We start from the raw sequence: 27906 nt of genomic DNA, 5'->3' as shown, positions 1-27906 counted from the left end.
TCTGCTTTGTTTTGTTCTCCATAGTGTCTTACGTTCAAATATGTTAAAAATCAATTGGCCAAAACACTGCCAAAACTATGAATAACTTTTACGATTAATGAATCACCGATAAATTAACGAATTACCGATATTACCGATATTAAAAATAATTTCATATTAATCGACAATCCGTTTGCAAATTGAATGTACGCGTAAAATAAATAAATAAATAAATAAAAATTTGTACGCATATTACAGTCAGAACTCCGATGCGATCACGATAAAGCGATTTATTTATGAACATATAAAAATCGGTATACCAAACTTGATATAGCGACTGTATTTTAATTCACGTGATTATATTCAATCAAATAGTAATATTTAATTATTTCAAGTACACATTAATAATAAATTAAAATATAACACTAATTTTTTTTTAAAGAAAAACAAGATTTAATAATTTCTTAAATAGAATAATTCTTTTTCTATATTTTATTATGAATAATTCAAAATAATCAAATCAATCCACTTATCAATTATTACTACTACAAATTCGAAATTACTGCAAGGGTAAAATCGGTTGTTGTAGATGCTCCGCCCATGTCATGTGTTCTGGCCTAAAAAAAATAATAATAACTAAATTAATAAAAGAATACGTTAAGTATGTTAATATGTTAAATAACAAATAGATTATATACCGATCCGCTTTCAATTGTTTTATATACAGCATTACTAATTCTATTAGCATAATCATTAAGTCCTAAATGTTGCAACATCATAACTCCGGAAAGAATCAATGCAGTTGGGTTAGCAGTATTATTACCCTGAATATCTTTTCCAACATGACGGCATCCCTATAATTTTTAATTCTAATAGTTAGTTATATTTTTACATATGAAGGATATGAAGGCAAAGCAGAGTAAAAACAACGCATCGTCTTACAGGTTCAAATATGACATATTCTCTACCAATATTAGCACCAGGAATGATACCTGCTCCACCAACCAATGCTGCACCTACATTGCTAACAATATTACCATATAAATTTGGCATAACCATCACATCAAATTGTTGAGGTTTAGATACCAATTGCATGGAACAATTGTCAACAATCATATCATCAAATTCAATTCCTGAAGATTTGTAGTCTTTGGCTACTTCACGACAAGTGTTAAGGAAAAGCCCATCTCCAAGTTTCCTAAAAAATTTCAATATGTAAATATGCATGAATAAGAAAAATAATAATTCTTTTTTCATTAAGTTATTTCTTTAATTTTTACTTTACATAATATTAGCCTTATGAACACAAGTAACCTTTTTACGTCCAAATTTAAGAGCAAAATCAAAAGCAAAACGTGCAATACGTTCTGTCTTTGTTCGAGTTACAATCTTGACAGATTCTACAACTCCTGGATATGACTATTTAAATATTTTAATTAAACAAAATATATGAATATAAAAAAAATCAATTAACAAATATTAATTATTCCGTACCTGATGTTCTAACCCAGAATATTCACCCTCAGTGTTCTCACGTATAATTGCAAAATCCACATTTTTATGACGTGCTGGGCAACCTTTAAGATTTTTAATGATAACTAAAGATGCGTAAATATCTAAATCTTTACGCATAGCAACATTAAAAGACTGATGCCCTAATTTTGATATGGGTGTATATAGGATACCTATAATTTTAAAGATAAAATATCAGACTCTTACTTTTACGATCGTTTCATCCGGTTGAATTTTTTTCGACATAACCGATCTCATCTCCATTTCATTTCATTTTTTTTTTTTCAACGTAATAATATAATTATATATACATACCCTTCAACGCAACTTTGTTCCTAACTAAACTATCCACACTTTGCTTAAATAAAAGATCCCCTTCTTGAGTATAGCCTGTAACATCCAATTGTTCCCATTCAACCGGAACATTGGCTGCTCTAAATATTGTCTTGACAGCAGCTGCAGTTTCTTGACCAATTCCATCTCCTGGAATCAACGTTACAGTATATTTTCCTCCATATTTGGTAGTTTTTAACTTAATTAATCAATCAATTAATTTAAGTTAAATTAGCAATAATCATACATCTTAATAATGATTTTATAATTTAAAAGTTTAACCCTTTGATTTCAATCCATATATAAAGTCGCATACTACCATTTAATTGAATTCATTTTCCATTCACACGATCGAAAATTTATAAAATGCTAACGTAATTCACAAAAAGGCTAATGTAGTTCTAAGTAAAATAAACTTACTATAGAAGCTTCATTTGGAGTTACAGTTGTGCTAGCCGCACGAGCGAAATTCTTTGGGGGAAAATTCAAAAGGTGTTAAATACCTTTTCTTTTTGAGAACATACGACGAAAAAAATAAAAACTTTTTTACTTGTTTAGCGAGATTAATAAAAGGTGTAGTTGTTCTAACAAACGCCTTTAACATAATGAGCCCGTTTAAATAAATACAGCAAATGATAAAATGAATTAAATGAATTTCACTAAAAAGGAGACTTAATATTACTTCGTTAATCTCATCTAATCTGTAGACCATGTGCAATCCGGAATCCGCCTATCAATGAAAATTTCAAATGTTGCACAATCATAATTAACTCGTATAATTTTTGCCAGAATTATTATAATTTGTGGAATTTGTGGGTCATAACTTTATAAGTTAATTTATGATCGATCGATCATGTGATTACCGCATATTAAAACAAAAGATCGTAAACTTTATTTAAACTATTTGTCGAAATAATTGTTGGAGCTGAACCAGATTTGAAATTTTAAAAATGATATTTAATTATACCTTTTCCTCTCTTTTTAAAATTTTGTTTATCTTTCCTTGAAAAATATTTAATATTAAATTATTTTTATATTATTAAAAGAATCTCATAAATGACGACTAATTGGAAATTTGACAAATTTCCTGATCGCATTTCTTCAGTTGTGGGCATCTGTCAATTCTGTCTTGTCATACTTCACAATCCTAATCTCAATTGTTAAATATAAAATTTTACTAACAAATCAGTTAAATTCAATATATTCTAGAAAAGAAGTGAAGAACTTGTTGAAGATACTTACATATACTATTTTAAAAAACAACGAAAACGAAAAATGGTGCCAACTTACATCCAAGGAAGTTAAAAGAAAGCAAATCAGATTGCTGTGTTAAAATTATATACATGAAATAATATTTAACACTCATATTGCGGTATTGCGGATGCAGTTCATATTACAGACTCTTGCAAAATAATCGAAGCAAAAACATATGATTGATGAAGAATATTTTAAGGTTTTCATTTATAATTGGTTCTAACTTCCACGATATTATGTTAATAAAGAATTCAACGTTGCAGGAAGATCTCGTAATTGTACAGAAAACCTTTCGTCATAAGCAGATAAAGAAGGTATATAAGTTAACATTATTACCCATTTTTGTATAAAGAAACACTACGTGACATTCCCTGGGTTTCAAGATAGTAATTAGCATATTTCTGGTAGATTAAATCCCAAAAGAAGGATGAATGGGAGAACTGAAGTTGAAATGATTTATATCCTTCATCATTGTTTTACTATTTCAAATTAGAATTTTTAATAAATAAACTCTTTAAACAAAACTGCATTTAATAAATAACAACAATTTAGTGTACAATTGATAGGATAATTGGCATTGTATTACTTTGCATGATGATTTACCGTAACAAACTCATTTTTTATTAAGGTATAGTATAATGCATATTGAGCAATGTAATTGTGGTTTATTTTATTTATAGGACAAACATAATTATTAAGTTACTAGTACTTTTTTAATAGTTGTAACAGTGTGTTCCGAAAATCGAAAAATCATACGCTGATCCGTACCAAATTCTTATCGATTTCAAAAGGTTTGAATAAGAAATGTATTACGTGATGATCATTAATTGCGTTTCAGTTTTCGCCGAGGTTACAAATACTCCAAATACTCTTTGTTCTTTTTAATCTTTTTTAAAAAAGGTGATAAGCAAAATGTATCAGCTTATGATGAGTACAGAATTTACACCAAATATGGGCTTATTAACTCTCAATAGACTCAATTATGTGACAGTTACACGAGGATGTAAATTATACTTTCCATAACAAGTAGTAACGAATAAATCGTGAGTTGGTTCTCCAAATATGGTAATTGGAAGGTTACAAATAATTTGATAAACAATGATTTATGGATCAAAAACCCCAGATAGGTAAATCATTATGATTATTGTACATTTTTAGAGAATTAGGGCTTTATGGCAAAAATTCAAAAAGTTAGTTGTCAAAAAAAAAAACAATGGTGTTATCAATCATTTATTAATAAAGGATTAAAAAAGAAATCCGGCTTGTATATAATGTAGATCTTTTTTTTTTTCTCTCTACGCTCAAGCGCTAAGAGTTTTTGGATTGTTATCATATCCGTAACGTTAAAGGGGAAATTCCTTTTTTGATTAGAAGGGGTAAATAGTGTAATTTCTAACCAAAATAATAATCAACAAGTTATAATCCAGAAAATATGATTTTTTTTGTTCGTTCCTTTTTATGTTTAAGCACATGATAATAATAAATTAGTATTTTTTTTTTTTTTGAAGAAAAAGCAAATGATATTTAATCATGATTGCTACACAAACCCAAAACGATATAAAATCGGTTAAATTCGTTAATTGAACCTAAAAAGAAATCATTTTTTTTTCTTTTTCTTCCCAAAAAAAATTTTTTTTTAATTTTTTTTTTTCATTTTTCCTCTATTTTGAACTGGATTCAAAGAGAGAAAGAAAAAAAAAATTTAAAACCAAGTGATCAACTAACACAACGCGAAAGATCACCTGCTATAAAAATACTTTCCGTACATCATTTAATTTTACGTCATTACAGGGACACTTTTTTTTTACTGTAAGTAGTTATTTTTTTAACGAACCCGTAATAATTGATTAAATGTAGTCGATTATTTTAATTTTTAATTAAATTTAAAAATAACTTTTATTATAACATAATAACATACAACAAATAAATAACGCGCAACTATAGTGTCACATGATTCTTATTTCTACGGTTTATTTCTTTTGTTTCTTTTGTACACGCTGTTTATATAATATATAATTAATTTAATTATTTCTCTCTCATAAAAACTTTTTATTTTTTTTTATTTTTTTTTATATACTTTTCGTTTTCGTGTTTGGTTACATGAACACTCTTTACAATATTATTATTCTAATTTTTTTTCCTTTTTGACTTTTTTCTTCATTTAATTCATTTTACCAAAAAGTTCTTGGTAAGAAAAAAAAAATTTTATTCGTTCGTTATTTTACACGTTTTGGTCTTACAACCTCAACATCAAAAAATCTTCGAACCTCTTTTGGTAAAAAAATTAATTATATATTATTATTATTATTTTCGTTCTTTTGACTAATTTTTAATAACTCGTAAGTTTAATCGCTTTTCCTTCTTTTTTTTTTTAAAAAAAAAACAGTTACCTTTCAATTCAAGAAAAAAGATTTAAAATTTTATTATATAATAATATAATAGTACTGTTTTTTAAAAAAAAAAAATGGAAAACGGTACTATAATGTCAGCACAACAACCTCCACAACAACAGCCACGACCAGAAAGTCACCGTGTCACTGGTTCAGATGGTAGTCTTGGAGAACCTTATTTACAGCAAGTTATAAATGAACGTAATCTATTACGATCACAAAACGATCAATTGTGGAAAATAATAGAAAAACAAAAATCTGTGATAAATAATTTACAGAAAGATAATCATAGAATTGCTAGTGAGAGAGATAAACTTGTTGCTAAACTAAATTCAAGTCGTTCTGAGGATGAAGTGTTATTAAGTGAGAAAAATGGAAGCGAAAGTAAAACACCCGTGGAATCTAATAATTTAATTAATATTAATAATAATGATTCTACTGTGTCGAATCTACAATCTAATAACATGGACAATAATAAATCATCTCGAGATTCAACGCAATCATCTGTTCGTCAATTACCATCAAATTATAATCAATCAAAACATTCTTTCCCACAATTATCTTTATCAGATAAAGAAATTTCTTCAAATACCAATAATTTGGAACTAAAACCTCAATCACAACGTCAAGATTCTACAAATTCTGTATTATCTGATGTATCTAATGTATCTACTAATTCATCTGTATCTGGTCTATTGACAGCTTATGATGGATCAAACTCACGAGTTATTTCTAATGATGATTCTAATAATGCAAATTTAAATCAACGTCAAGAGACTGAAATTAATCAATCACAAAACGATTTTAATCCACCGATGAATGAGAATGGTATCGTCACACAATTTAATGATTCATTTCCATCAAGATCTTCCCTTATAAATAATTCTCATATCCATATTCCTTCATCTCCTACAATTTCTAATATTGTTAAACCTCCTTCCTCTTCCCCACCAGTCCTTCCTCCAAAATCTGTTCAACGGCAATTATCATTACTCAATGATAAACGTACAAGTTCCCCTCAGGAAATTCAAAATATTCAAAATTCTCCTCTCAACTATTTTGAAAATTTCGATTCTTCAGCTTCTCTTAATATTCCATCCCCAACAATTTCAACAAAATCTTCAGAATCTGGTAGTTTAAGCAGTAATGGTGATGCTAGTATTCGTAAACGTAATAGTACGATACAACCTAATGAGAATGAAAACGATGCTCTTGATCAATTTCCTCATCCACCTCTATCCCCTCAATCCCCTCAATCCCCTCAATCCCCTCGATCCCCTCGACTAAAAGAACGTAAAATTCCTGAACCAATTGAATCATCATCAATAATTCCTCCTCGTTCCCCTCGTTCTCCTCGTTCTCCAGGGTTACCTTCTTCACCTAGACCTCCACGCAGTCCTAGTCATGATAGTGAATTTGATTCCTCCAACAATAATAATGTAGTTAATCAGGACAATGTAAATCTTCCCAAAATTTTACCGGTTGCTACATTAGATAAAAATTTACCTGTTAGATCACAATCATTACCATCTCATGAACAACCATCAATATCAGTGTCTGGTAATAATAATTCTGAAGAGGATCAAATAAAATCAAAGAGAGACTCTTTGACGCATAATAATAGTGATTCAAACCTTAGCGGTGCTTATTTAGCTCCAAAAGAATCAAAGCAATTGAGATCTAGTAAATCTTTTACTCACGTACAACCTGGACCAAGAGCTAGAGTTTCTGCTATGCCTCCTCCTAGAGGTGGACAATATCCCGAATTACATTTTCCAGGATCAAATTCTAATACTTTATTAATACCCGGTCAAAATAATCGTCATAGTGTTTTTATGACCCAAGGTCATAGAGATAATCCTGTGAATCAACATAGAAAAAATAAAATGTCACTTCCTGATGCTACTATTGTCACAAATCCATCTTATGGTCAATCACCACAACCACCACCACCACAACAAATGACTCAACAAATACCTGGCTTCGTACAACAACAACAGCAGCAACAGCAGCAGCAACAACAACAACAACAACAACAACAACAGATGCCTCCATTACCACCACGTCCTGAAAAACAACAATCCCTTAGCCTAGATGTTGCTTCTGGTATTGCTGTTAAGGTTATTGGTAGCAATAAAAAGACCAATGACAAGGGTAAGGAAGTGTTAGCATTCGTGATATTAGTTGGACAAGCTAGAATTCTTGATGGTACAATTGTTGGAATTGAGAAAGAATTATGGAGAGTTGAAAAATTATATTCCGACTTTTTGGCTTTGGATTCAAAAGTATGGTTAAAATATAATTTAGTGTTCAAATTTCATAACTTAATTATTAATTTTTTTTTCTCTCGAAATTTTAGTTAAAACAACGCCAAAATAAAGGCACTGCAAATAAAATTGGTAAACTACCAGACAAAAATCTCTTCCACAATAATGCTCCTAGTAAAGTAGATCAAAGAAAGGTTTGTTTTTAGAGAATACTCATTGTTATTGTTATATTGTTTATAGATAGTATTTAAAAAAATTAATTTTTCAAAACAATAGATTGCATTGGAACAGTATCTTCAACATATTATTGCATTACCGTTAAAAGACCCTAAAGATTTATGTGAATTTTTAAGTACGAATATGATTGATCAGGAAGAAAAAGATTATCAGGTATGAATTAAATAGTTATTACTGATTACATATCAATAACAAAAGCTAATTACTTTTAAATATTTTTAGCAATCTGGATTTAAAGAAGGATATCTTACAAAGAAAGGAAAGAATTTTGGCGGTTGGAAATCAAGATTTTTTGTGTTGAATAGTCCCGTGCTTGAATATTATGAAAGTGTGAGTGTAAAGAACCCAATGAATTAATTGTTTGTTCTTTTATTGATATAAATTACTTTTAAAAATTTCATAGAAAGGTGGAAATCATCTAGGTTCTATTCGTTTAACACACGCACAAATTGGACGACAACAAAGTAATGTTAATAATGACACAGAAAAGGATAGTGAAAATTCTTATAGACACGCCTTCTTAATATTGGAGCCGAAGTCTGGTTCTAAGAATACTACTCATACAAAACATGTGTTATGTGCTGAGAGTGATGCAGAAAGAGACGAATGGGTGGAATCTTTACTTCAATATGTTGGTGAAGAAGAACGAGAAATTAAAAAACATTCAAAAAAGAAATTTTCAAAAGATAGTATTGCAAAAGTCAACGCTCAACCAATTTCTCAGTTAGGTAAAACCGATTTAAATACCAAGCTTATTGAAACTGATTCCGTTATTCAGCAGGCTCAAAAAGAAATTCGTCCTGATAGGAGAAAAGGAAATAACGAATCTCTATCAAGTATTAGTATTACTAAAAGCGATAGTATTAGCCATAGTTCACATCATTCACATCATTCACATCATCATCCATCATCATCATTATCATTATCATCTTCACCATCATCTAGTACGAATTCATTACAACAATCAGAATCAAGTGATCAATCAAAAAATTCATTTGGAGGTAATCAACAACAGTCCATGTTGAGTGTTTCCTCGAATCCAATAGTAAAACGTAGTAGTATGTCAGTTAATCGTGAAGATTCGGATCGAAAGGTCTCTCCTGAACCTCGAGATAGTACGTCATCACCTGTCCTTGGTATGAGTGCTAATAATCAACCACAACATGTGAAGCGTCATACTGATGATAACTTTCATCATGAAAAGAGAAAAGGTTCACGTAAAACTTTCTTCGGTAGCATGTTTGGTAGTAGTAATAAGGATGAAAAGAAAAAATATCAAGAATCACGACCTGATATTACTAGAATCGTTTTTGGTGTTCCATTGGATCAGGCCATTGCAATAGCACGAATAAAAGAAGGGTATGAACTTCCTGCTGTAGTGTATCGTTGTATCGAATATTTAGATGCAAAGAATGCTACAGAAGAGGAAGGTATTTACCGTCTAAATGGCGCAGCAGCTACTATTAAATTCTTAAAAGATAGATTTAATACAGAGGGTGATGTTGATTTATTGGGCGATGGTGAATATTATGATGTACATGCTGTGGCTGGTTTATTGAAATTATACCTGAGGGAGTTACCCACAAGTGTTTTAACTCGGGAGTTACATGCAGAGTTTGTTAATGTTATTGGTAAGTAAAATTTCATATTTACGTTTATCAAAAAGTAACTTCATTTTTTTTATTATATATATTAAATGTAATTATTTAAATTATTAGACCTCCTTGATCGACGAGATCGCATAAATGAACTTGGTCGTCTTGTCTCTGCTCTTCCTTTATCAAATTATACATTACTACGAACATTAACTGGACATTTGATACGTGTGGTACAAAATGCAGATGTCAATAAGATGACTGTTCGTAATATTGGAATTGTTTTCTCACCTACACTGGGTATTCCTGCAGGAGTTTTTAGCCTTTTCATGGCTGAATTCGATTATATTTTCTTTACTGATAGTAACGGTACAGCTGCACCTAGAACTATGGAGGCACCACCATCTGAGACAAATGAAAATGAGCGATCCAGTTCTGAGGTGGATGAAAATAATGTATCAGTGGATACTTCGCAACCTGCGACGAAAGTTGGTTCTGATAGCGATCCTATTTCACCTACTGCCTTATCACCAATAACCGCTTTACGAAACAGAAATATTCGTGAAGATGTTACTGGAAGGAGTAATCGTAATAGTATGCATTATATGGATGGTGCACCAGAAAATGTGGTTGGTTTGGAAAGGAAATTAACAGTTTCTAAAACTTTAAAGCGAGATGATTCTTCAGACGAGGAAGAAGTAAATGATCTTGCTCTTCAAGCAGATGATGATGATGCTGAATCTTCTTCGGCAGATGAATCTACCTCTTCACCGCCTAATTCGTCGATACGTTCAGCACCTGTTTCAGCACCTGTTTCACCACGTTTACCTGCTCCAAATGGATTTCATCGACCTAATTCACCTTCAGGTCTTCATGTAGAATTTGCAGATAATGATACTGTTCCAGAAATGGATTCACTCGAGTCACAAAGATTGCATCGATTAACTGTAAGGAACTTTACAGAACGTGATTCTATGTATGAAGTGTTTTCAGAAAATCAAAGGATATTGGATGCTCTAAATGAAGGTGTGAATCAGAATAATAATCAAAATTTGAATATAACTAATAATTCCAGTTAAAAAACTAAGTAGTCTCAAAAGGTGGATTTAGTTAGTGTCAAATGTTACTCTTATAATAACAGATTTTTTGGTGTTCAAAACACTTTCACGCATTTCATTTGAAACTACTACATTTTTAATTTATTCAATGCATTTTATCTTCACTTTTAAAGTGAAATAGAAAAAATATTACATACAAAACTTTTGTTTTATTTATTATTGCCTTCAAGAACTCATACTTGAATTCTAATTAATATATATACATACCTCTTTTTCAATTCATTATTTCATGTTTTTTATTATTTATAAATTATAACTTTGTTCATTTTGTATATATAAATATACTCTATATATATTTCAAAGATTTTTTTTTATTATTATACAAAAATTTTTTGGAGAATATTGTTTTAGTAATATATCTATTTTCTTTAAAAAAACTATTAAAAAATATTTTAATTCTCAAAAACAATTATTGTGCGATGTCTACAAATAAAACAATCTTTTTTTTAAATAGTATATAATATAAATAGAATGAAAATAATACTAAAATTGTGCAAAAATAAAAATAAAAAAGTAATAATATAGGAATTTATATTTAAGGTTCGAAAAAAAAGAAATCAAACTACATATGAACTTGTCTAAAAAAAGTGTAAAAGAAGAAAATTTTCAATTTTTCAATTTTTCCATAAAATGGATTCTTTCACTTTTGAGAAGAAATCGTCATACGTGTACAAGATTTTTTACACGACTGAAATTTCCATAAATTGTTACCATTGTTTACTGGTATGATTTATCAACAATGATTAAAAACAAACTTTTAAATTTTTGTAAAATTATAATAATATTACTCCGTAACATAAGAGGAGTTCAATAATTTTCATTCAAAATTTTTGAATTCAACCCTACAAGTACAGTATACAATATGAATTTTGAAGACTGTACTCATAATCATACAGAAACTTTCGAAGGAAATAAGGTTTGCAGAGATTGTGGAATAGTATTGAACGATATATTTGAACAGCAAGGAGAAATCGTCCCTGACAGATCTGGCAAGTAGTTATTCTTACTATTCAATTATTAAATTGAATTTTAGTTTGTTGACTGGACATTATTTACCCTTTATAGACTTGTATGATGGTCGCACATTCAGACCTGAAACCATAGACGGAGGCACCCAAGATCCGGGGACAGAAAAGAAGAATCCACTTGTAAGTTAATTTTACATATCGTTAATTTTGAATTGATCAATATCGTTTGGATTTAATTAAAATATTAAACTTGCAGGTTGAGCCAATACTTAATCAAACACTTTCGACGCTTGACCTTTTAGATCTTAAGACGCGCGTTATTACATATTATAACGCTGTTGATAAAAATTTCATAATTGGAGAAGGAAAACTTTTACATTACGTGATTGCTGCTTGTGCGTTATTAGTACTTAGAGAAGAAAAGATACCGAGAACATTGAGAGAAATCGCGGTATGTTGTAAATGTTTATCTATTTTTTTTTATTTCTTCAAAACTTTTACATTATATATGCATATCTTTATATTATATTTGTATTTGTATTTTAGTACTTATTGGAGTTAGATCTGAGTCGTCTTTGCGAAGTTTTGTTTATGATTCGATCTAAATTCGCGCCAAATGTTACAAATTTCGTCAGCGTTGAAGATTTGATTATCAGGTCAATTGGAATAATGTTTGAAGATGAAAAACATAAAATTAATTTCCCTTTATACACCGATATAAAACAAATTTGTCATCTTAAAGAAGATATTCACGTTTATGAAAAACGTAAAGAAATAGATTTACCAAATAACACAAATAATATGGAATCTGAAGAATATCGAGAAAAAATGATAAAAATATATCGTGTAGTTTTTACTGGAATATGTATGGAACTCCTCAAATACGCCAATGATGCTTTTATTTTAAGTGGAAGACAACCTTCATTCCTTGGTGCCGCAATTTCTTTGCTTGCGATTGAAGCAACGGAAAAGCCTAGCGTTCAGGAAGTAAAGAAAAGTCGAAAGAATGTGATACATACTATAAGTAAAATATTTATGGTGGATTGTCATTTTGTATTGTTTGAAAGATATAGGGAACTTCTTGATGTAATTTATCATAAGGTTATTAATATTATACCTTGGTGTACCCATGCCAAAGAAAACAAGTCTAGAAGTTATTTATATGTTACTGACCTTGTACAATTTCAAGAATGGATATTGAAAAGTCGTTTAAAAGGAAAAGGAAAAGGAAAAGATAAAGGAGATGTAAACGTTGAAAATAATGATCCTGTTTACAATGAATCGGCTGAAAATAGTACAGGAGTGATTTTAACTTCCACAGACACATCAGGTTTCGCTTCAAGTTTTACTGATAATATTAATGAACGGAATGAACAAAATAATAATGGTGATATAGAATTTGACGAAGCTGAATTGGACGAATACATGAGGGATGAAGAAGAAGTAAGTAATGAATGAAATTAAAATTCATGCGACATTTATTTTTTATAAAGTTATCAGTTATAAAATCGTTATTTAATTTTATAATAGGTTGAAATGTTTAAAAAGGTCTGGGAATCACTACAATCAAATACCATTGAAAAATCTGAAAAAAATAAGAATACTCGACTTAAAAAAACCACAAGACTTAAAAGACTTCGCGAAAAGGATGGTGAAGATAAAACTTCGAATCATATTGAGCATCTTTCTTCTGCTGGTGAATCCTCCCCCATTTGTACAGATAAAAATTCACGCAAGAATAAGCGCGTCAAAGCAGGTCCAAAATCTGACGTAAAAAAATTGAACGTTTCTATAATCGATAACATAAACTATGATGATTTCGATCATATTTAATTGAAACCTCCCTATTATTAAATTAAATTAATATAATAATCTCATGTAAATAATAATCGTAAATGAAAATACTATTGGTCACATGATTTAACCCATTTCACTATTATGCGATTATCTAATTTGATGTGAGATAACCAACTCTTTAAAATCTAAGAATGTCGAAAAACGTGCCGAAATATACAGTTCCTATAAAACCGATTCGAACCCTTATAAACTCAAAATTTGAAGGATATAAGCTGAAAGTATTTGATGAAAAGTCACACTTAATACACTTTCAACTTCCGTTGCCTGCAATAACCATACCTAAAATACCAACAAATTTAAAATTATCATATAAAGAAATTCAAAGTATAATCCATTTTAATCATTTATTTAAAGGCTTTGAAATTAATAAAGGAAAGGGAATTTGTTTTTACTTTGATTCTGAAAATTTTGTAATTTTGGCGGAATATGATCCGGTATTAGAAGATATTATTTTCTTCATTGATAATTTTAAATTAATCAAGCATTTTAATAAACGATTTGATTGGATGTTTAGGAAACAAGTAAAGTCGTAACTCACCGTCTTCTAAAGATCCAACAAACATCAGATTATTCTGGAAATGTTGAAGAAAATTCTTCTCATCATTTATACCCTAATTATCCTTCTTTACGAGCTCTCTCACCAAATTTATTACTTGTAACGAATGGATCTGGGATTATTTTTCTTGTTCAAATTAATAATAATGATAATGTGAGTACATATTCTGGCGAAATTTTATATCAAATTGAATTTCAAGGACATTCAGAATTAAAACAAGGATCTGGTTTAAATGATATACCATGTGTTTTACTCGATGGTAAAATTATAGTAGACGAGCATCCACATATTCTTTTTTTAGTTTATAATACTGTTTTAGACCCAATTTCAAGCGAGTCGACAAAAGAAACGCGAAAAGTTTTATTTGATGTTAGCTTATTGCAACTTTCCATGTCACCACAATATGAAATGAAAATTATTCACGTAATCCGTGGACCCGAAATTCCTTTTTATTGTAATATTGAATTTAATGGGACAGGATATGTGATTGGTAGCAATATGGAATATGAAGTAGTATATAAATCATCAACTCAAAATGAAAACATAAAGCCAATGGATATTGATGATGATCAAATTACCGAGGAACAAGAAGAAAAGTCAACAAATAGAGTATCACCATATATTTGGACACAAACTTCTTCGGATGTTACTATCTGTTTTCAATTACCAAAAGGAACACCAAAAACTGCCATTCATTGCAATTTTTCTCAAACTCATCTTTCATTAACAATTAATCTCGACGATAATCCTAATGTTTCACCTGGACAGCCACCAATTCCTTGTTATGCATTTACTCGTCTATTTGATTTAATTGATCCAAGTGTTTCTTTATGGACTATTGAGCCAACAATTGGTTTACTCACTCTACACCTAGAAAAGCATAATCATAATACGCGTTGGTCACATGTTTTCCAACATGATGATGGAGTTTTTGAAACTCTTGATCCAAACGAATTTGCTGAATTCCGTGAACGGTTGGAAAAATTCACCTCTGATCCAATTCAAGATACTAATGAGCAATCGGACCAATCAGGAGCTTTCAAGCCTCTTCAACATCTGATAGGTCATGAAACGGAAGAATCCATCGATTTCGAAGGAAAATCATCCGTTTTTATGTGGTTTGAACGCGAAGGAGATTTAATAGCAAAATCATCTGGTAATGAATATCTTTGTAGACAATTTGAATGGTGTGAAAATGTCGAGATATCAAACAATATTTCGGTATTACCTTCTGTTTGTCTGAAATCCGATGTCGATGGGACTGTGTATTCAATCGGACATCCAATTGATTCTTCCAAGTTAGATGTATCACCTTTAGTTATAACTCATATAGCAACTTTTAATGCATTCGCATTTGTTCAAGCTTCTAAAAGGGAAAAGCGTTTTATGTTTCATGATCCGAAATATCGGTTCGTAATAATTCTTGAAGGAGATCATCGAGCTTTTGTTTATATGCGTCACGAAGGTCGTGAGAAACATGATGAACAATCTGTAGTGGAATTAACTGCCAGCACTAGTGGCGATCCAGAAATAATTGGTGTACAAATGGCTTCTATTGAAAATGCACATGTTATTATTCTTAAATCAAATTCGTTGTTTATAATCAAATTGCTGTAATTTCTATTCAATGGATTTTATTAAGTATATTTATTTTTTTGGTGGATGGGAACTGATTTCTCGATTATGTTTATTAAATATTTATTGTATTAGTACAAATATTATTATTATACAAATTGATTTAATTAACTTTTTACAAATCGGTTGATCTATTTACTAGAATTCAGACCTATAAAAAGTCAAAGTAGTTCTATTAATAATTTTGTATTGATTTCACTCAAACTATTCAATTTTTACACGACATCTTTGAATAAACATTTGGATTAGTATGGCAAAATATATCAGATTTTACTTTATTATAAATTTTTTAGTGTTAACGGGGCGAAGAGATAAAAAGCGCAAGGTAAATTCAATTTTATTAATTAGTCACGGTTTTTTATAATAGATTTTATCCCAAGCTGTTAATTCGTCGGTCAAATGGAAGTTCTTGACAATATTAAAATAATAAGGTCGCAGATGAATCTTCCATTCATTGACCAAATAAAAACTGTCTCTCCGTACAACCTGGCTGATGTAATAACACTATTGGTTAAAGAAATAGCGGAATCAAACCAAAAATGTAAAAAATGTAAAGCCAAGAAAAAATTATTAAGATTATCGAAGGATAAAATACCTTACGAATCAAATTTTATTTTTTATCTGAGGTCTAGGTTATCTCACAAAATATTAATTTATTTCAAACAATAAAAATCACATTTACCTTCACTTTCGAATAGGACAGATAAAGTACTAACTACTTCTAAATTAAATTACATAATAAAAATTTACTCCGCCTAGTCTAATTTATAGTTATCTATGCTATTATCAAAATTCATAATAATCATTTAACCTAATAATACAAGCAAAATCGACAACTTTAAAACATTATAAATTATAAATCTAATACTAAATGATTAATTTAATTTCTAATACTTCATTTTTTATTTTTCTTAAAGAGTTTTTTAAGTTTAATAGGTAATAATAAAGTTGATTTTGAAGAACTAGATGTAACAGGTATAGCTTCTGTGTTGATAGTTTCATCTTGATTTGTAACCGAATCTTTCAGATTATATTTCTTTGCACTTTTTGATGATCCTTCGCCTACATATACTTCTTGATTTAATTCTTCAACTTCTTCATTATCTTCCATAATAATTGCTGAATTTCTTATACTTTCAACTTCCTCAGATGTAAGTGGATTCCCTTTTTCATCAACATATACCACTGACTTTCTTATGTTTTCAACTTCTTCAGGTGTAATTGGATTCCCTTCTTCGTCAACATATTCTATTGATTTTCTTATACTTTCAACTTCTTCAGGTGTAAGTGGATTCCCTTCTTCATCTACATATATTACTGAATTTCTTATATTTTCAGCTTCTTCAGGTGTAAGTGAATTCCCTTCCTCATCAACATATATTACTGAATTTCTTATATTTTCAGCCTCTTCAGGTGTGAGTAGATTCCCTTCTTCATCAACATATTCTATTGATTTTCTTATATTTTCAGCTTCTTCAGGTGCAAGTGGATTCCCTTCTTCATCAACATATATTACTGATTTTCTTATATTTTCAGCTTCTTCAGGTGTAAGTAGTTTCCCGTTTTCATCAACATATACTACTGATTTCCTTATATTTTCAGCTTCTTCAGGTTTAAGTGAATTCCTTTTTTCATCAACATATATTACTGATTTCCTTATATTTTCAACTTCTTCAGGTGTAAGTGAATTCCCTTTCTCATCAACATATACTACTGATTTCCTTATATTTTCAGCTTCTTCAGGTTTAAGTGAATTCCTTTTTTCATCAACATATATTACTGATTTCCTTATATTTTCAACTTCTTCAGGTGTAAGTGAATTTCCTTTTTCATCAACATATACTACTGATTTCCTTATATTTTCAGCCTCTTCAGGTTTAAGTGAATTCCTTTTTCCATCAACATATATTACTGATTTCCTTATATTTTCAGCTTCTTCAGGTGTAAGTGTTTTCCCTTTTTCATCAACATATACTACTGATTTCCTTATATTTTCAGCCTCTTCAGGTTTAAGTGAATTTCCTTTTTCATCAACATATATTACTGATTTTCTTATATTGACAACTTCTTCAGGTGCAAGTGAATTATCTTGTTCATTAACATATATTATTGATTTTCTTATATTTTCACCATTTTCAAATGATAATGAATCAACATCTTTTTCAGATTCTTTAGGCAACAACAATAAGCCATTATTTTCATTAACATTTGGAGCTATTAATGATATACCAGTTTCTGATTCAATTGGTACATTTTTTGTAGTGGATGATTTACTATCCAGAGCATCTGTATATGGAATTTCTGATGAGATATCAGTTCCTGATCCAGTTGGTAAATTTTTACTATCTGGAATTATTTTATTTGGAGCAGTTGGTGATGCACCAGTTTCTGATTTAGTCGGTAAATTCCTACTAGCAGATGATTTACCATCCGGAGCTCCTGTGTATGGAATTGCTGGTGAAATATCAGTTCCTGATCCGTTTGGTAAATGTGTATTATCTGGAATTATTTTATTTGGAGCGGTTGATGGTACATCAGTTTCTGATTTAGTTGGTAAATTCTTTGAAGTTGACGATTTATTATCCGGGGCACCTATATACGGGATTGCTGATAAAATATCAGTGTCTGATCCAATTGGTGAATTTGTGCTTTCTGGAATTATTTTATTTGGAGCAGTTGGTGATGCACCAGTTTCCGATTTAGTCGGTAAATTCTTACTAGCAGATGATTTACCATCCGGAGCTCCCGTATATGGAATTGCTGGTGAAATATCAGTTCCTGATCCGTTTGGTAAATGTGTATTATCTGAAATTATTTTATTTGGAGCGGCTGATGGTACATCAGTTTCTGATTTAGTTGGTAAATTCTTTGTAGTTGACGATTTATTATCCGGAGCACCTATATACGGGATTGCTGATAAAATATCTGTATCTGATCCAATTGGTTCTGGAAGTTTTTTATTTGGAGCAGTTGACGATGCACCAGTTTCCGATTTAGCCGGTAAATTCTTACTAGCAGATGATTTACCATCCGGAGCTCCTGTATATGGAATTTCTGGTGAAATATCAGTTCCTGATCCAGTTGGTAAATTTTTACTATCTGGAATTATTTTATTTGGAGCAGTTGGTGATCCGCCAGTTTCTGATTTAGTCGGTAAATTCCTACTAGCAGATGATTTACCATCCGGAGCTCCTGTGTATGGAATTGCTGGTGAAATATCAGTTCCTGATCCAGTTGGTAAATTTTTACTATCTGGAATTATTTTATTTGGAGCAGTTGGTGATGCACCAGTTTCCGATTTAGTCGGTAAATTCTTACTAGCAGATGATTTACCATCCGGAGCTCCTGTATATGGAATTTCTGGTGAAATATCAGTTCCTGATCCAGTTGGTAAATTTTTACTATCTGGAATTATTTTATTTGGAGCAGTTGGTGATCCGCCAGTTTCCGATTTAGTCGGTAAATTCTTACTAGTAGATGATTTACCATCCGGAGCTCCTGTATATGGAATTGCTGGTGAAATATCGGTTCCTGACCCAGTTGGTAAATTTGTACTATTTGGAACTTTATTATTTGGAGCAGATGATGATATACCAGTTTCTGATTCCGTTGGTAAATCGTTTGTAGTTGATAAAGTATCATTAGGAGACAGAGTTTTCTTGCCGGGAGATTCAGATTTTGGAAATTTTGACAGGAAAAAAGATAAACGATTGTTTGGAGGAGCATTAGCAGTAGTAAGATTTCCTTTAGCTTCAGGTATAGGAGGTACATTAGGAGTAACTTCATTTTCTTGAGTATTGGTAGAAACAGGTCTTGTTTGAGGCCTTGAATTTGGTCTTGTCATAGGGGCTGTATTAAGAACCGATAAGAAAGATAAAGGTCTAAATTTTGGCTTTTCTTTATCGGGAATTATTTCTTCACCATCTTCAATGTTTGGTGGTTTTGATTCAGGCTTAGCCTGACCTTCTACATTAACTAAAAATAATTTAATAAATTTTTCTAATGCTTCTAAACGATCTAATTTTGGTTGATCTGAACGAAGAGGTGAAATAATTGGTATTCCTCTTGGGAATTTTTCACGTAAATTTGACTTTGATTTACGTTTACAACATGTTGTTTGACAAATTCCCCACGGTAATATAGCAGACCAACCTAAAAATAAAAAAAAATTAGGAGTTGTGAGAAAATGAATTTTATGAAAATATGTCAAAAATATATAAGTTCTTACCAAATAGACAAACATATACTCCCACTAGTAATCCATAAAATGCAGATAATAACGCAAATGAGTCCAATACCTATACATTATAAAATTATGCGTAAATATTTGTTGAATAATAATAATCATACAAAAAAATTAATTCTCCTTACATTTGAAGACCTGTTATGAACATAATTAAAAAGAAAAAGTGGGAATTAATTTCTTTTATGATAGATAAATTTTCATAAAGAATAAAATTCTCTTACCTGAGTTCAGTTTGAATTTCTTCAGTCCAATCTAGAGTACCAACAAATAAACTTCCATACGTATTTCTAGTAAAACTTGAAACTACACCAGGAATTTGTACTGATTCTATAAAAAAAAAAAAAGAATTAATTTACTTAATGAGTGAATTATTATTAAATGAGAAGACTAATTAATTATCTTATCTTACCATAATTTGACTCTATGAATGGTTGAGGAAAATATGTTGGTGGTATACCTAATACAGAAAAGAATGTTGGAATTTGAAACCTTTTCGTTTTTCTACTAACATACATTTTATTAACCTATTTAATACATATAATTAGTAAATTAATAAAGATATATTTAAGTTACGATTTTAATTGAAATAAATTACCTGATGATAACCCATAACATGAAAATTTAAATTTTCTAATCTATCTAAAAAGTATGGATCAAGGCGACTAATTATTTTTCTAACAGAATCAGATAATTGAGAAGGATTAAATACTATGAAAAAGAAACAATAATTAAAAAGTTATGAAAGTTAAAGTTATACCAATTTTCTTTTTTAAAAAAAAAAATAATAATAAAGGTTTATGATGTCAAATCACTTACATTGATCATAAACTCTAACTTGCATTCCATTATCATCGGTAGCATTATATGCTTCATCGGTAATAGTGATTAAAAAAGAAATTCCATATCTTTTGTCAGGTAAACTAAAATTAAATTTATCTTGAATCGGAGGATTAAATAATCCTACACAATGTCCAACAAATACATTATTTGGATCTTGTTCTTTACATTCTGTTGGTACAATATATTTGTTACAATTTGCTCTATCTTCATCCGTTGGTGTTCGAAGATCTATATTAATTATTCAATGAGGTTAGAAAATGTAATCACAAATGGATGGAAAGAATATTGAATGAATAAATTTTAAATTTACCGAGATAATTGTATTCACATGTAATACTAAATGCATATTTTGATGAGATCTTTACAACTAAATTACAAGATCAAAGAAATTAAAAATTAATAATTCAGGACGCGTATATTTTGTCACGTGATTTCCCTTACCAGGTGCAAGAATATAAGATTTAGGAATCAAAATCTTCGATAAAACAGGTTGATCGGTGGCAACAAAAAACATTAATATAGCAAAATAAATAAATAATATGAATAATAAAATTGATAAACATAATCCTCTAACAAATACTAATAAACCAGGTTCGGTTTTTCGATATTTTTTTAGTATTTCTCGGGGTTCACGAACAAATTTCGTCATTTTTGATTATATTAAATAACTCTTAAAATTATCGATTCCACTCTTTTCTTTCAATCTTTAAAGCAGCCGTTTTAGTTTTAGCATATCATTAATTTTTCTTTTTTTTTAAAAAAAAAATAGACCGTCTTAAAAGAAAAGGAAAGAAGAAAGTGGTAAGGAGAAAAAAAGGGAAATTATTCAATATTATTTTAATTTCAAAAAATTATGTAGTGTAACCAAAAGAATTCATTAAAAATTAGTTTCACAAAAAAAGTTGATCCACATGTTGAAAAATAACAATGAATGAAATATAAAAAGTTATAAAATAGAATTTATGTTGTGTAATACTGCACAATTATGGTTAGTAAAAATTATTATTATAATTATGAACTTGATTAAATAAGGAAATAATAAATAGTATTATTATTAACAACTTTGCGCCAGTTATTCTTCGCTTAAATTTTTTTCATTAATCGCGTAAAATAATAGTTATGCTATCTAAGTAAAAAAAAAACTCCTTTTAAAATCTATTTATTCTCAAAAGTAAAAAGAACAACATTGAGAATAACACAAATTAATTTATTTTAACCAAATAATATTTCATTGAAGTCTTGTAGATCAATGGAGACCATTGAGAATTTGAGACACACTTTCGTTGATTCGAAATTACTAAAATTTAAAATAATAGAAATAATCCGTCATAAATAAATAGATTTTCGATTTAAAGATTTTTTATCTATTATTAATTAAGATTTTTCACTAAAAAAAAAAATGATTTCATCGCACCTAAGAAATTTATAAATATTAAGTATTGTGGAAATTTTAAGATGATTAAACTGACTAAAAAAATAATAATTTTAGCAAGCGCCAATCCTTCATAATTAACCAAATAAAGAATTTTTAAATGATATTATTAGCATCGTGGTACATTACAACCTGTACAAAATTCTTTTGTAAATAAATCAGCATAGGACAAAGTTCTGGACGAATGAACGCCAAGATTTTAGTTTCGGTTCGCAAAAATATCATTGATAAATAATTTTATTAAAAGATATATATAAAAGGTAAGTGCGGTGGTTAAAAGAGGTAATTTCCGATATAGAAAAAGTGTGCTAAACTACATTACTATATGAAGCATTAGAATTTACACAATATTGCATTGAAGATTGATCTGTGTCAATGCAAATATGGAAAGCGCCATGTTACAAAAAATAAATATTTAAAAATAGTAATAATCGCTTATACGTTGTCAAATATACTATTTTAATTTATGCTGCATATTTTGCATTATGTAAATCCTTGATATATAGTTGCTTACTACTATCACAAGAATTTTTCACCGCCTCTCTCTTGTTGCTTTCAACTTGTTACAGTTCCTTTAAGAGCGGTTTATTAGTCATTTTATTTTATGAAATTATCATTTAGAAATTACTCTCAAAAAATCCGATTTTAAAATTATTAAGTAAATATGGAATTTATTAATGAAATCCAAGACATCATTCGAAAATATCGAAAAACGGAACCTGTTGTATTAGTATCAGCAAGGGCAACTGCATTATTTATTCTTGTGGCTATATTAGGAGGTTATTTTGCTATTTTGACAGCATTGATTGCATTAGATAAAGGTATTATGATGAGTCAATTACAACCAGCAGAAATAATACCTGTCCCAGGTAAATCGATTGCTGATTTATTACCGGTTTTTTTGTAAGTTTAATACCCAAAGAAATTTCCATTTCTAATTACTAAATGATTTTAAAAAAAGATGTGGAGATTACGTTTAATTATCATTTTAATATTACGTGTGAAGTTCGATATCTAGGTAAGTATTTTTATTTTTCTTTTGTAATTTGTTGTTTCTTTCGTATCACGCAAAATGGTTCCATAAAATTTTTTGGTCTTTCTTCTAACGAAAAACTTCTTCCTGTTTAGATGGAAAGACACCAACACCATGTGACGAAGATTTGGTCACACAACCATCATGTGATCAAAATTCTGAGGATCAACGATGGCATGGTTGGTTTACTTCAATTGACGGTCGACTAAAATTTAACATGTCTGAAAAGTTATATGGGGTTTACTTTACAATAAATATTGATGATCCAAGATATTTAAGAGAAAATGATGCGGGAATGTTTGTAAAAGTTCATGATTCTGATTTTAATCCTCGTACTGTACCACAAAGGGTTCATGATCAAGCATTAAAATTGGATCCAAATTTTTATGCCAAGTTGGATGAATTAAATTATCACGTTATTGGATTTCAACAAGTAAGATATTTTTTTTTTAAAGAAAAAAGAAATTTTTTATAATTAATTGCTAATATTTTATTTTTATTAGATTAATTGGATGTTTATAAATAGGCATATAAAGAAAAAAATGATTACAAATTTTTTTAGTGTTTTGGGGTTTCCGCCAACATATTTCGAAGAACCTTACCTAACTTCTAAATACGGTTAGAATATAATTATTTATTTATAATTTTTTTGTTAAAAAAAAGGAAACAAAAGAATTAAACATAATCTCGAATTTATTTAGAATCGGTTACAGCACCTGATATGATAGAATTCGCTGGTCAGCCTATAACGGGTCAACAGAAATATGCAAATCTTTTCATCGGAACTTTGAATTGGTTTCAAGAAGTTGAAACTGAATCTAGGTAAAAAATCATTTAACTAATTCTTTATTTAAACATAAATATCAAATACTAATGCATATTTATCAAAAATAACAAATGACAAAATTAGAACGCGCCGAGTAAGTATTTTTAATTTACTTAAATTTAAGTTTAATGAAGGTTTTTGTGTATGTTGCTGATGTCTTTTTTCATTTGTAGATTTTGGATTCAATGAGTATGCTTGCTGGATTTTATGGAATCTTAGCAGGACTTTATGTTTTAATTTTTGGTAAGTTTCATATTCTTGATATTTTATAATTTATTTTATTTATTTAACAAAATTCCTTCTCTTTATAATTTCATAGGGTTCTCGCCAATTCGTCCATGGGGAATATTTCAAACCTGTTGTATTCGAAGACGAGTTAAAAACGAACTTCACAAACAGTATCCAAAATCAATCCCACTTTTAGAATTGCCAAGTATTGACGAAACTATAACGGAGAGAATAAATTATTTGGAACAATTTTTAAGTCAACATGTTTGTGATATTGATTATATGAAAGTGATTAAAGGTGAAAAGGATATAGAGGAAGCTGAAAATGTTGAAAAAGACGTTGAACGAGAAATATTTGAAGGTGAAAGCGGAAAAGACGAAACAACTGACGATTTGGGTTCTCATTCTAATTCTAATAGAAGAGGTGGAAAGAAATTTAATCCTTTCCTAGATTAGAATATAATTTGATGCGTTTTTCTTGCGAAATTTCGCGTCTTTATAAAACTTCGTTTTTTTTTAAAAAAAAACAAGACATTTTATTAAACATCATAATATGCATGCTAATTTTCCACATTTCTTTTTAAGTTATCATATAGTTGTATCATTTAATTTAATATTTTTAAGCTATAAAATAAATTTTGATTCCATTACACAAAATCTGTAGTGGTGACGTTTATACCAAATGATATTTCGCAAACTGTGTAACAACACTGTAACATCTAATTGTCAAAAAAAAAACTGTAACTATAAAAAAATTTTTTTCATCTAATTCACATAATGCCGAAATCAAGAAGAAAGAAACAGAACAGTAAATATCAAAATTTATATTTTTGTTAATAGACAGGTAAAACTTCAGTTGATTAAACCAACTATTGTTTTAACAGTTTATTTAACTGAGACTCAAAAGAAAACTCGTGAGGCTAAAACTAAAGCTATCGCTAATGTTTGTTGTCTGATATTAATATTTTTTTTTTTTTACAAAATAAATTCGATTAACCATATTTACTCATCGCAACTTCTTTCTCATAAAATTTTTATTTCCACAAATGTTTACTTAAATTTAAATAGATTCAAGAATGTTTATCCCAATATACATATATATGGAGGATAGTACCTGAGGATATGAGAAACACATATTTACAACAAATTCGAGCAGATTGGAAAGATAAGGGAAAGTAAGTTAATAATTTTATATAGGAGTTCGTTATTTTAATTATTGTTTATAAATTAATATTAATTTTTAATTTGCAAAAAAGACTGTTCTTCACCAAGAATAAGATCATTATAAAAGCATTGGGTAGAGATGAACAGGAAGAACAGGAGTTGAATTTATCCAAATTTTCACAAGTAAATTTAATTTTTAAAAGAACCTTTAGTTTATACGATAAAATTTTATGTTAAATTAAAACAATTTTCCTTATAAAAGGAATTGGTCGGTAATGCAGGAATCTTGTTTACGAACGAACAAGTAGATGACGTTCGTTCTTATTTTTCAAAGACGCAATTTGATGATTATGCTAGAGCTGGAGGACTTGTTGATCAAGATATAGTTATTCCAGCCGGAAAAATAAGATATCATAATACTGGTGAATATGTAATACCTACTCAGAAACCAATATTGGAAAGTTTAGGAATGTCTATTAGGCTGGAGCAAGGTTTTTTGGTTTTAGATCAAGATCATACGATTTGTAAATATGGTGATCAACTTACAGTTGAGCAAGCTCATATGTTGGTAAGTTGCTTAAATTATTAAAAAAAAATTTACATAATTATTTTCATTCAAATAAAATACATCTATTTTTTTATTTTTATTTTTAGAAACAATTGATGTTCAAACTCGCTATATTTAGATTAATACCTACTCACTATTATGATAAAACGACAAATCAGGTGATTGAAGTATAGTTTAGATATTAAAAGGGTTAATCGCATTACGCCTAAGATCGAAGATCAGTCGCCCATCTAAAAATTTTCTTTCTGCTTTATGCGAACAGGTTACTCAATATAAATAAAGTTAATCGGTGCATTTATGCATTCACATTTTTTCTTGGCATTTTCAAAATATATTCCCGATCTAAATCAAAATTGTCAATATACTTACGGCAGAGCGCCCTCAAATGTTTAATTGGTTAGGACTCTCAACGAGCAATTTGAAGTACTTTTTTAACGTAAATTATAATTACGTAAATCAATTTCAATTCTATATATTTATTAATTTATAAAAATTTTCAATAAATTTCACGTGACCTACACACATTTTTTTCAATACTTTAAAAATCGTAAGAATAGATGTAACTTTTCTTGTCATTGTTTAAGTAAACTGGTTCAAGTGGTTTCAATTGTAAATTTGAAATCATCCTTGATTTTTCGCGTATTTCCAAACGATCTTCCTTTAAACATATTTTACTTGAGAGTTGTTCTTTATGTAATGTTTTACGATAATTAGAAAGTTCTAATATAATAACACCTAAACTATGAATATCAGATACTTTATACAAAGTGAATGATGAGCTATTAAATATTTTATTTGAACTAAAATTATTTATGTGCTTGAAGCATTTGGATTTTCCAAAATCTGATATTTTAATGTTCCCATTTTTTACAAGGATATTTTTCGTGTGCTGTTTTATATAATAAAAGTGTGAATAAATCTGTAAATGTATGAATTGGCACATAATTTTTAATATTTACCAGATCTTGGTGAGAAATATTTAATTTATTGTGAAGGTAAGAAAGTCCTTCAGATATTTGAGTTACAAGACGAATTCTTTCTTTTAAATCCATTGAATTTCTCTTGCTTAGGAAATCGCGTAATGTTCCATGATTCGCATATTCCATCACAATATAATATAATTTTTTTTCCGCGTCTTGGAGATAAATATATAAAATTAATTAATTGAAGTGACCTTATTAAGAAAAAAAAATTTTTAACTAACCTCGACTTATTCCATAAAATTGAATTATTCTTTTATGTCGCGCGAGATTGTGAATTCTCACCTAAAAAAATGAATTCGATTCAAATTTAGAATTTCAAAAAAAAAAATAATAATTTACATACCTCATTAATGAAATTCTCGATATATTCTTGATCATTGATATAAAATTCTTTAACAGCTATGTCTCCAAACAAATTACATGTGGTTTTATAAACGATGCCGTATTTACCAAATCCTATTCTTGTTCGTTCTTTATTAATTTGTTCGTATGGTATATCTAATATTCCATTCTCAATAGAGAAATTATCATACCAACTTTTATTAAAATCCATTAAATCCATTAAACTAATTTTTAAAGGATCGATTTTCAGCAAAATAGCAATTAGGGCTGTGCATTTTTTCCACGTTTCGCTGTTTATTAAAGTTTCAAAGCCACCAAAACTTGATATTTTTCAATCGATAAAATATAATACTACAAAAACGGGTTAAAAAATTTCATCATGGCGCAATAATATCATCTATTTTTTGGAATATTTAATATCAAAGGACAAAGAAAAACTTGGTAGAACAATATTTACATTATCTAATTATTATTTTTCTCTTTTAAGGATTTTTTAATTATACCTTCTTTCTTTTTTTGCTATTTTTCTTTATACTGGCCTAT

The 27906-nt window shown here is 29.1% G+C and overlaps 8 protein-coding genes across 9 annotated transcripts; 5 read left to right on the top strand and 3 right to left on the bottom strand.

The window, feature by feature from the left end:
* Window positions 1–275: 275 nt before the first annotated feature.
* On the bottom strand, window positions 276–2470 carry OCT59_020726 (isocitrate dehydrogenase (NAD(+)) idh1). The gene is made up of 8 exons (XM_025309602.2): window positions 2375–2470; window positions 2245–2295; window positions 1807–2023; window positions 1474–1664; window positions 1265–1398; window positions 922–1177; window positions 678–833; window positions 276–596 (listed from the first exon to the last, which is right to left on the bottom strand). The coding sequence occupies exons 1-8, from the start codon at window positions 2426–2428 to the stop codon at window positions 525–527; spliced, it is 1131 nt and encodes a 376-aa protein (XP_025167728.2). The 5' UTR covers window positions 2429–2470; the 3' UTR covers window positions 276–524.
* A 2677-nt stretch (window positions 2471–5147) lies between these two features.
* On the top strand, window positions 5148–11248 carry OCT59_020725 (uncharacterized protein). The gene is made up of 8 exons (XM_025321880.2): window positions 5148–5353; window positions 5465–6296; window positions 6423–7753; window positions 7828–7929; window positions 8012–8125; window positions 8195–8302; window positions 8376–9603; window positions 9691–11248. Exons 2-8 carry the CDS (start codon window positions 5543–5545, stop codon window positions 10644–10646), a joined length of 4593 nt encoding a protein of 1530 aa, XP_025167727.2. The 5' UTR covers window positions 5148–5353; window positions 5465–5542; the 3' UTR covers window positions 10647–11248.
* Window positions 11249–11547: 299 nt separating this feature from the next.
* Window positions 11548–13486, top strand: OCT59_020724 (uncharacterized protein; the record flags this gene model as incomplete). Its single annotated transcript, XM_066149369.1, has 5 exons — window positions 11548–11674; window positions 11751–11833; window positions 11910–12104; window positions 12200–13096; window positions 13184–13486. The coding sequence occupies 5 exons, from the start codon at window positions 11548–11550 to the stop codon at window positions 13484–13486; spliced, it is 1605 nt and encodes a 534-aa protein (XP_065990280.1).
* Window positions 13487–13641: 155 nt separating this feature from the next.
* OCT59_020723 (uncharacterized protein) lies at window positions 13642–15956 on the top strand (the record flags this gene model as incomplete). The annotated part of the gene is made up of 2 exons (XM_025321879.2): window positions 13642–13944; window positions 14025–15956. 2 exons carry the CDS (start codon window positions 13642–13644, stop codon window positions 15681–15683), a joined length of 1962 nt encoding a protein of 653 aa, XP_025167725.1. The 3' UTR covers window positions 15684–15956.
* Window positions 15957–16596: 640 nt separating this feature from the next.
* OCT59_020722 (uncharacterized protein) lies at window positions 16597–21436 on the bottom strand (the record flags this gene model as incomplete). The annotated part of the gene is made up of 9 exons (XM_025328187.2): window positions 16597–19853; window positions 19930–19999; window positions 20073–20082; window positions 20169–20274; window positions 20357–20471; window positions 20543–20655; window positions 20764–21015; window positions 21098–21154; window positions 21229–21436. 9 exons carry the CDS (start codon window positions 21434–21436, stop codon window positions 16597–16599), a joined length of 4188 nt encoding a protein of 1395 aa, XP_025167724.2.
* A 1447-nt stretch (window positions 21437–22883) lies between these two features.
* On the top strand, window positions 22884–24986 carry OCT59_020721 (uncharacterized protein; the record flags this gene model as incomplete). The annotated part of the gene is made up of 8 exons (XM_025328186.2): window positions 22884–23088; window positions 23181–23237; window positions 23348–23685; window positions 23756–23870; window positions 23954–24074; window positions 24163–24172; window positions 24252–24321; window positions 24398–24986. The coding sequence occupies 8 exons, from the start codon at window positions 22884–22886 to the stop codon at window positions 24760–24762; spliced, it is 1281 nt and encodes a 426-aa protein (XP_025167723.1). The 3' UTR covers window positions 24763–24986.
* Window positions 24987–25052: 66 nt separating this feature from the next.
* Window positions 25053–26357, top strand: OCT59_020720 (uncharacterized protein). Of its 2 annotated transcripts, none has more exons than XM_066149368.1 (6): window positions 25053–25114; window positions 25191–25249; window positions 25375–25481; window positions 25563–25653; window positions 25733–26038; window positions 26157–26357. In XM_066149368.1, exons 1-6 carry the CDS (start codon window positions 25084–25086, stop codon window positions 26178–26180), a joined length of 618 nt encoding a protein of 205 aa, XP_065990279.1. In that variant the 5' UTR covers window positions 25053–25083; the 3' UTR covers window positions 26181–26357. The 2 variants fall into 2 exon arrangements, with proteins under 2 accessions (XP_065990279.1, XP_025167722.1); XM_025321878.2 differs by having other exon boundaries at window positions 26125–26354.
* A 219-nt stretch (window positions 26358–26576) lies between these two features.
* Window positions 26577–27583, bottom strand: OCT59_020719 (uncharacterized protein; the record flags this gene model as incomplete). The annotated part of the gene is made up of 4 exons (XM_025332748.2): window positions 26577–26927; window positions 26998–27173; window positions 27243–27303; window positions 27365–27583. The coding sequence occupies 4 exons, from the start codon at window positions 27581–27583 to the stop codon at window positions 26577–26579; spliced, it is 807 nt and encodes a 268-aa protein (XP_025167721.1).
* Between the last annotated feature and the right edge of the window lie 323 nt (window positions 27584–27906).

Source organism: Rhizophagus irregularis, chromosome 3 (assembly GCF_026210795.1).
Source record: "Rhizophagus irregularis chromosome 3, complete sequence".
In the NCBI taxonomy this organism is placed as follows: domain Eukaryota; kingdom Fungi; phylum Glomeromycota; class Glomeromycetes; order Glomerales; family Glomeraceae; genus Rhizophagus; species Rhizophagus irregularis.
The sequence above is the reverse complement of the archived record's forward strand: the minus strand, read 5'-3'. Positions and strand labels throughout refer to the sequence as shown.

Coding starts and splice junctions, on each gene's coding strand:
- OCT59_020726 (XM_025309602.2), bottom strand. CDS start 2,428: ATGTTAAAGGCGTTTGTTAGAACAACTACACCTTTTATTAATCTCGCT. Junction 2,296..2,374: donor TTATTAATCTCGCTAAACAA/GTAAAAAAGTTT, acceptor TTTCCCCCAAAG/AATTTCGCTCGTGCGGCTAG. Junction 1,399..1,473: donor ATTCTGGGTTAGAACATCAG/GTACGGAATAAT, acceptor ATATTTAAATAG/TCATATCCAGGAGTTGTAGA.
- OCT59_020725 (XM_025321880.2), top strand. CDS start 5,543: ATGGAAAACGGTACTATAATGTCAGCACAACAACCTCCACAACAACAG. Junction 7,930..8,011: donor GTAAAGTAGATCAAAGAAAG/GTTTGTTTTTAG, acceptor TCAAAACAATAG/ATTGCATTGGAACAGTATCT. Junction 9,604..9,690: donor AGAGTTTGTTAATGTTATTG/GTAAGTAAAATT, acceptor TTAAATTATTAG/ACCTCCTTGATCGACGAGAT.
- OCT59_020720 (XM_025321878.2), top strand. CDS start 25,084: ATGCCGAAATCAAGAAGAAAGAAACAGAACA. Junction 25,654..25,732: donor ATTTATCCAAATTTTCACAA/GTAAATTTAATT, acceptor TCCTTATAAAAG/GAATTGGTCGGTAATGCAGG. Junction 26,039..26,124: donor TTGAGCAAGCTCATATGTTG/GTAAGTTGCTTA, acceptor TTTTATTTTTAG/AAACAATTGATGTTCAAACT.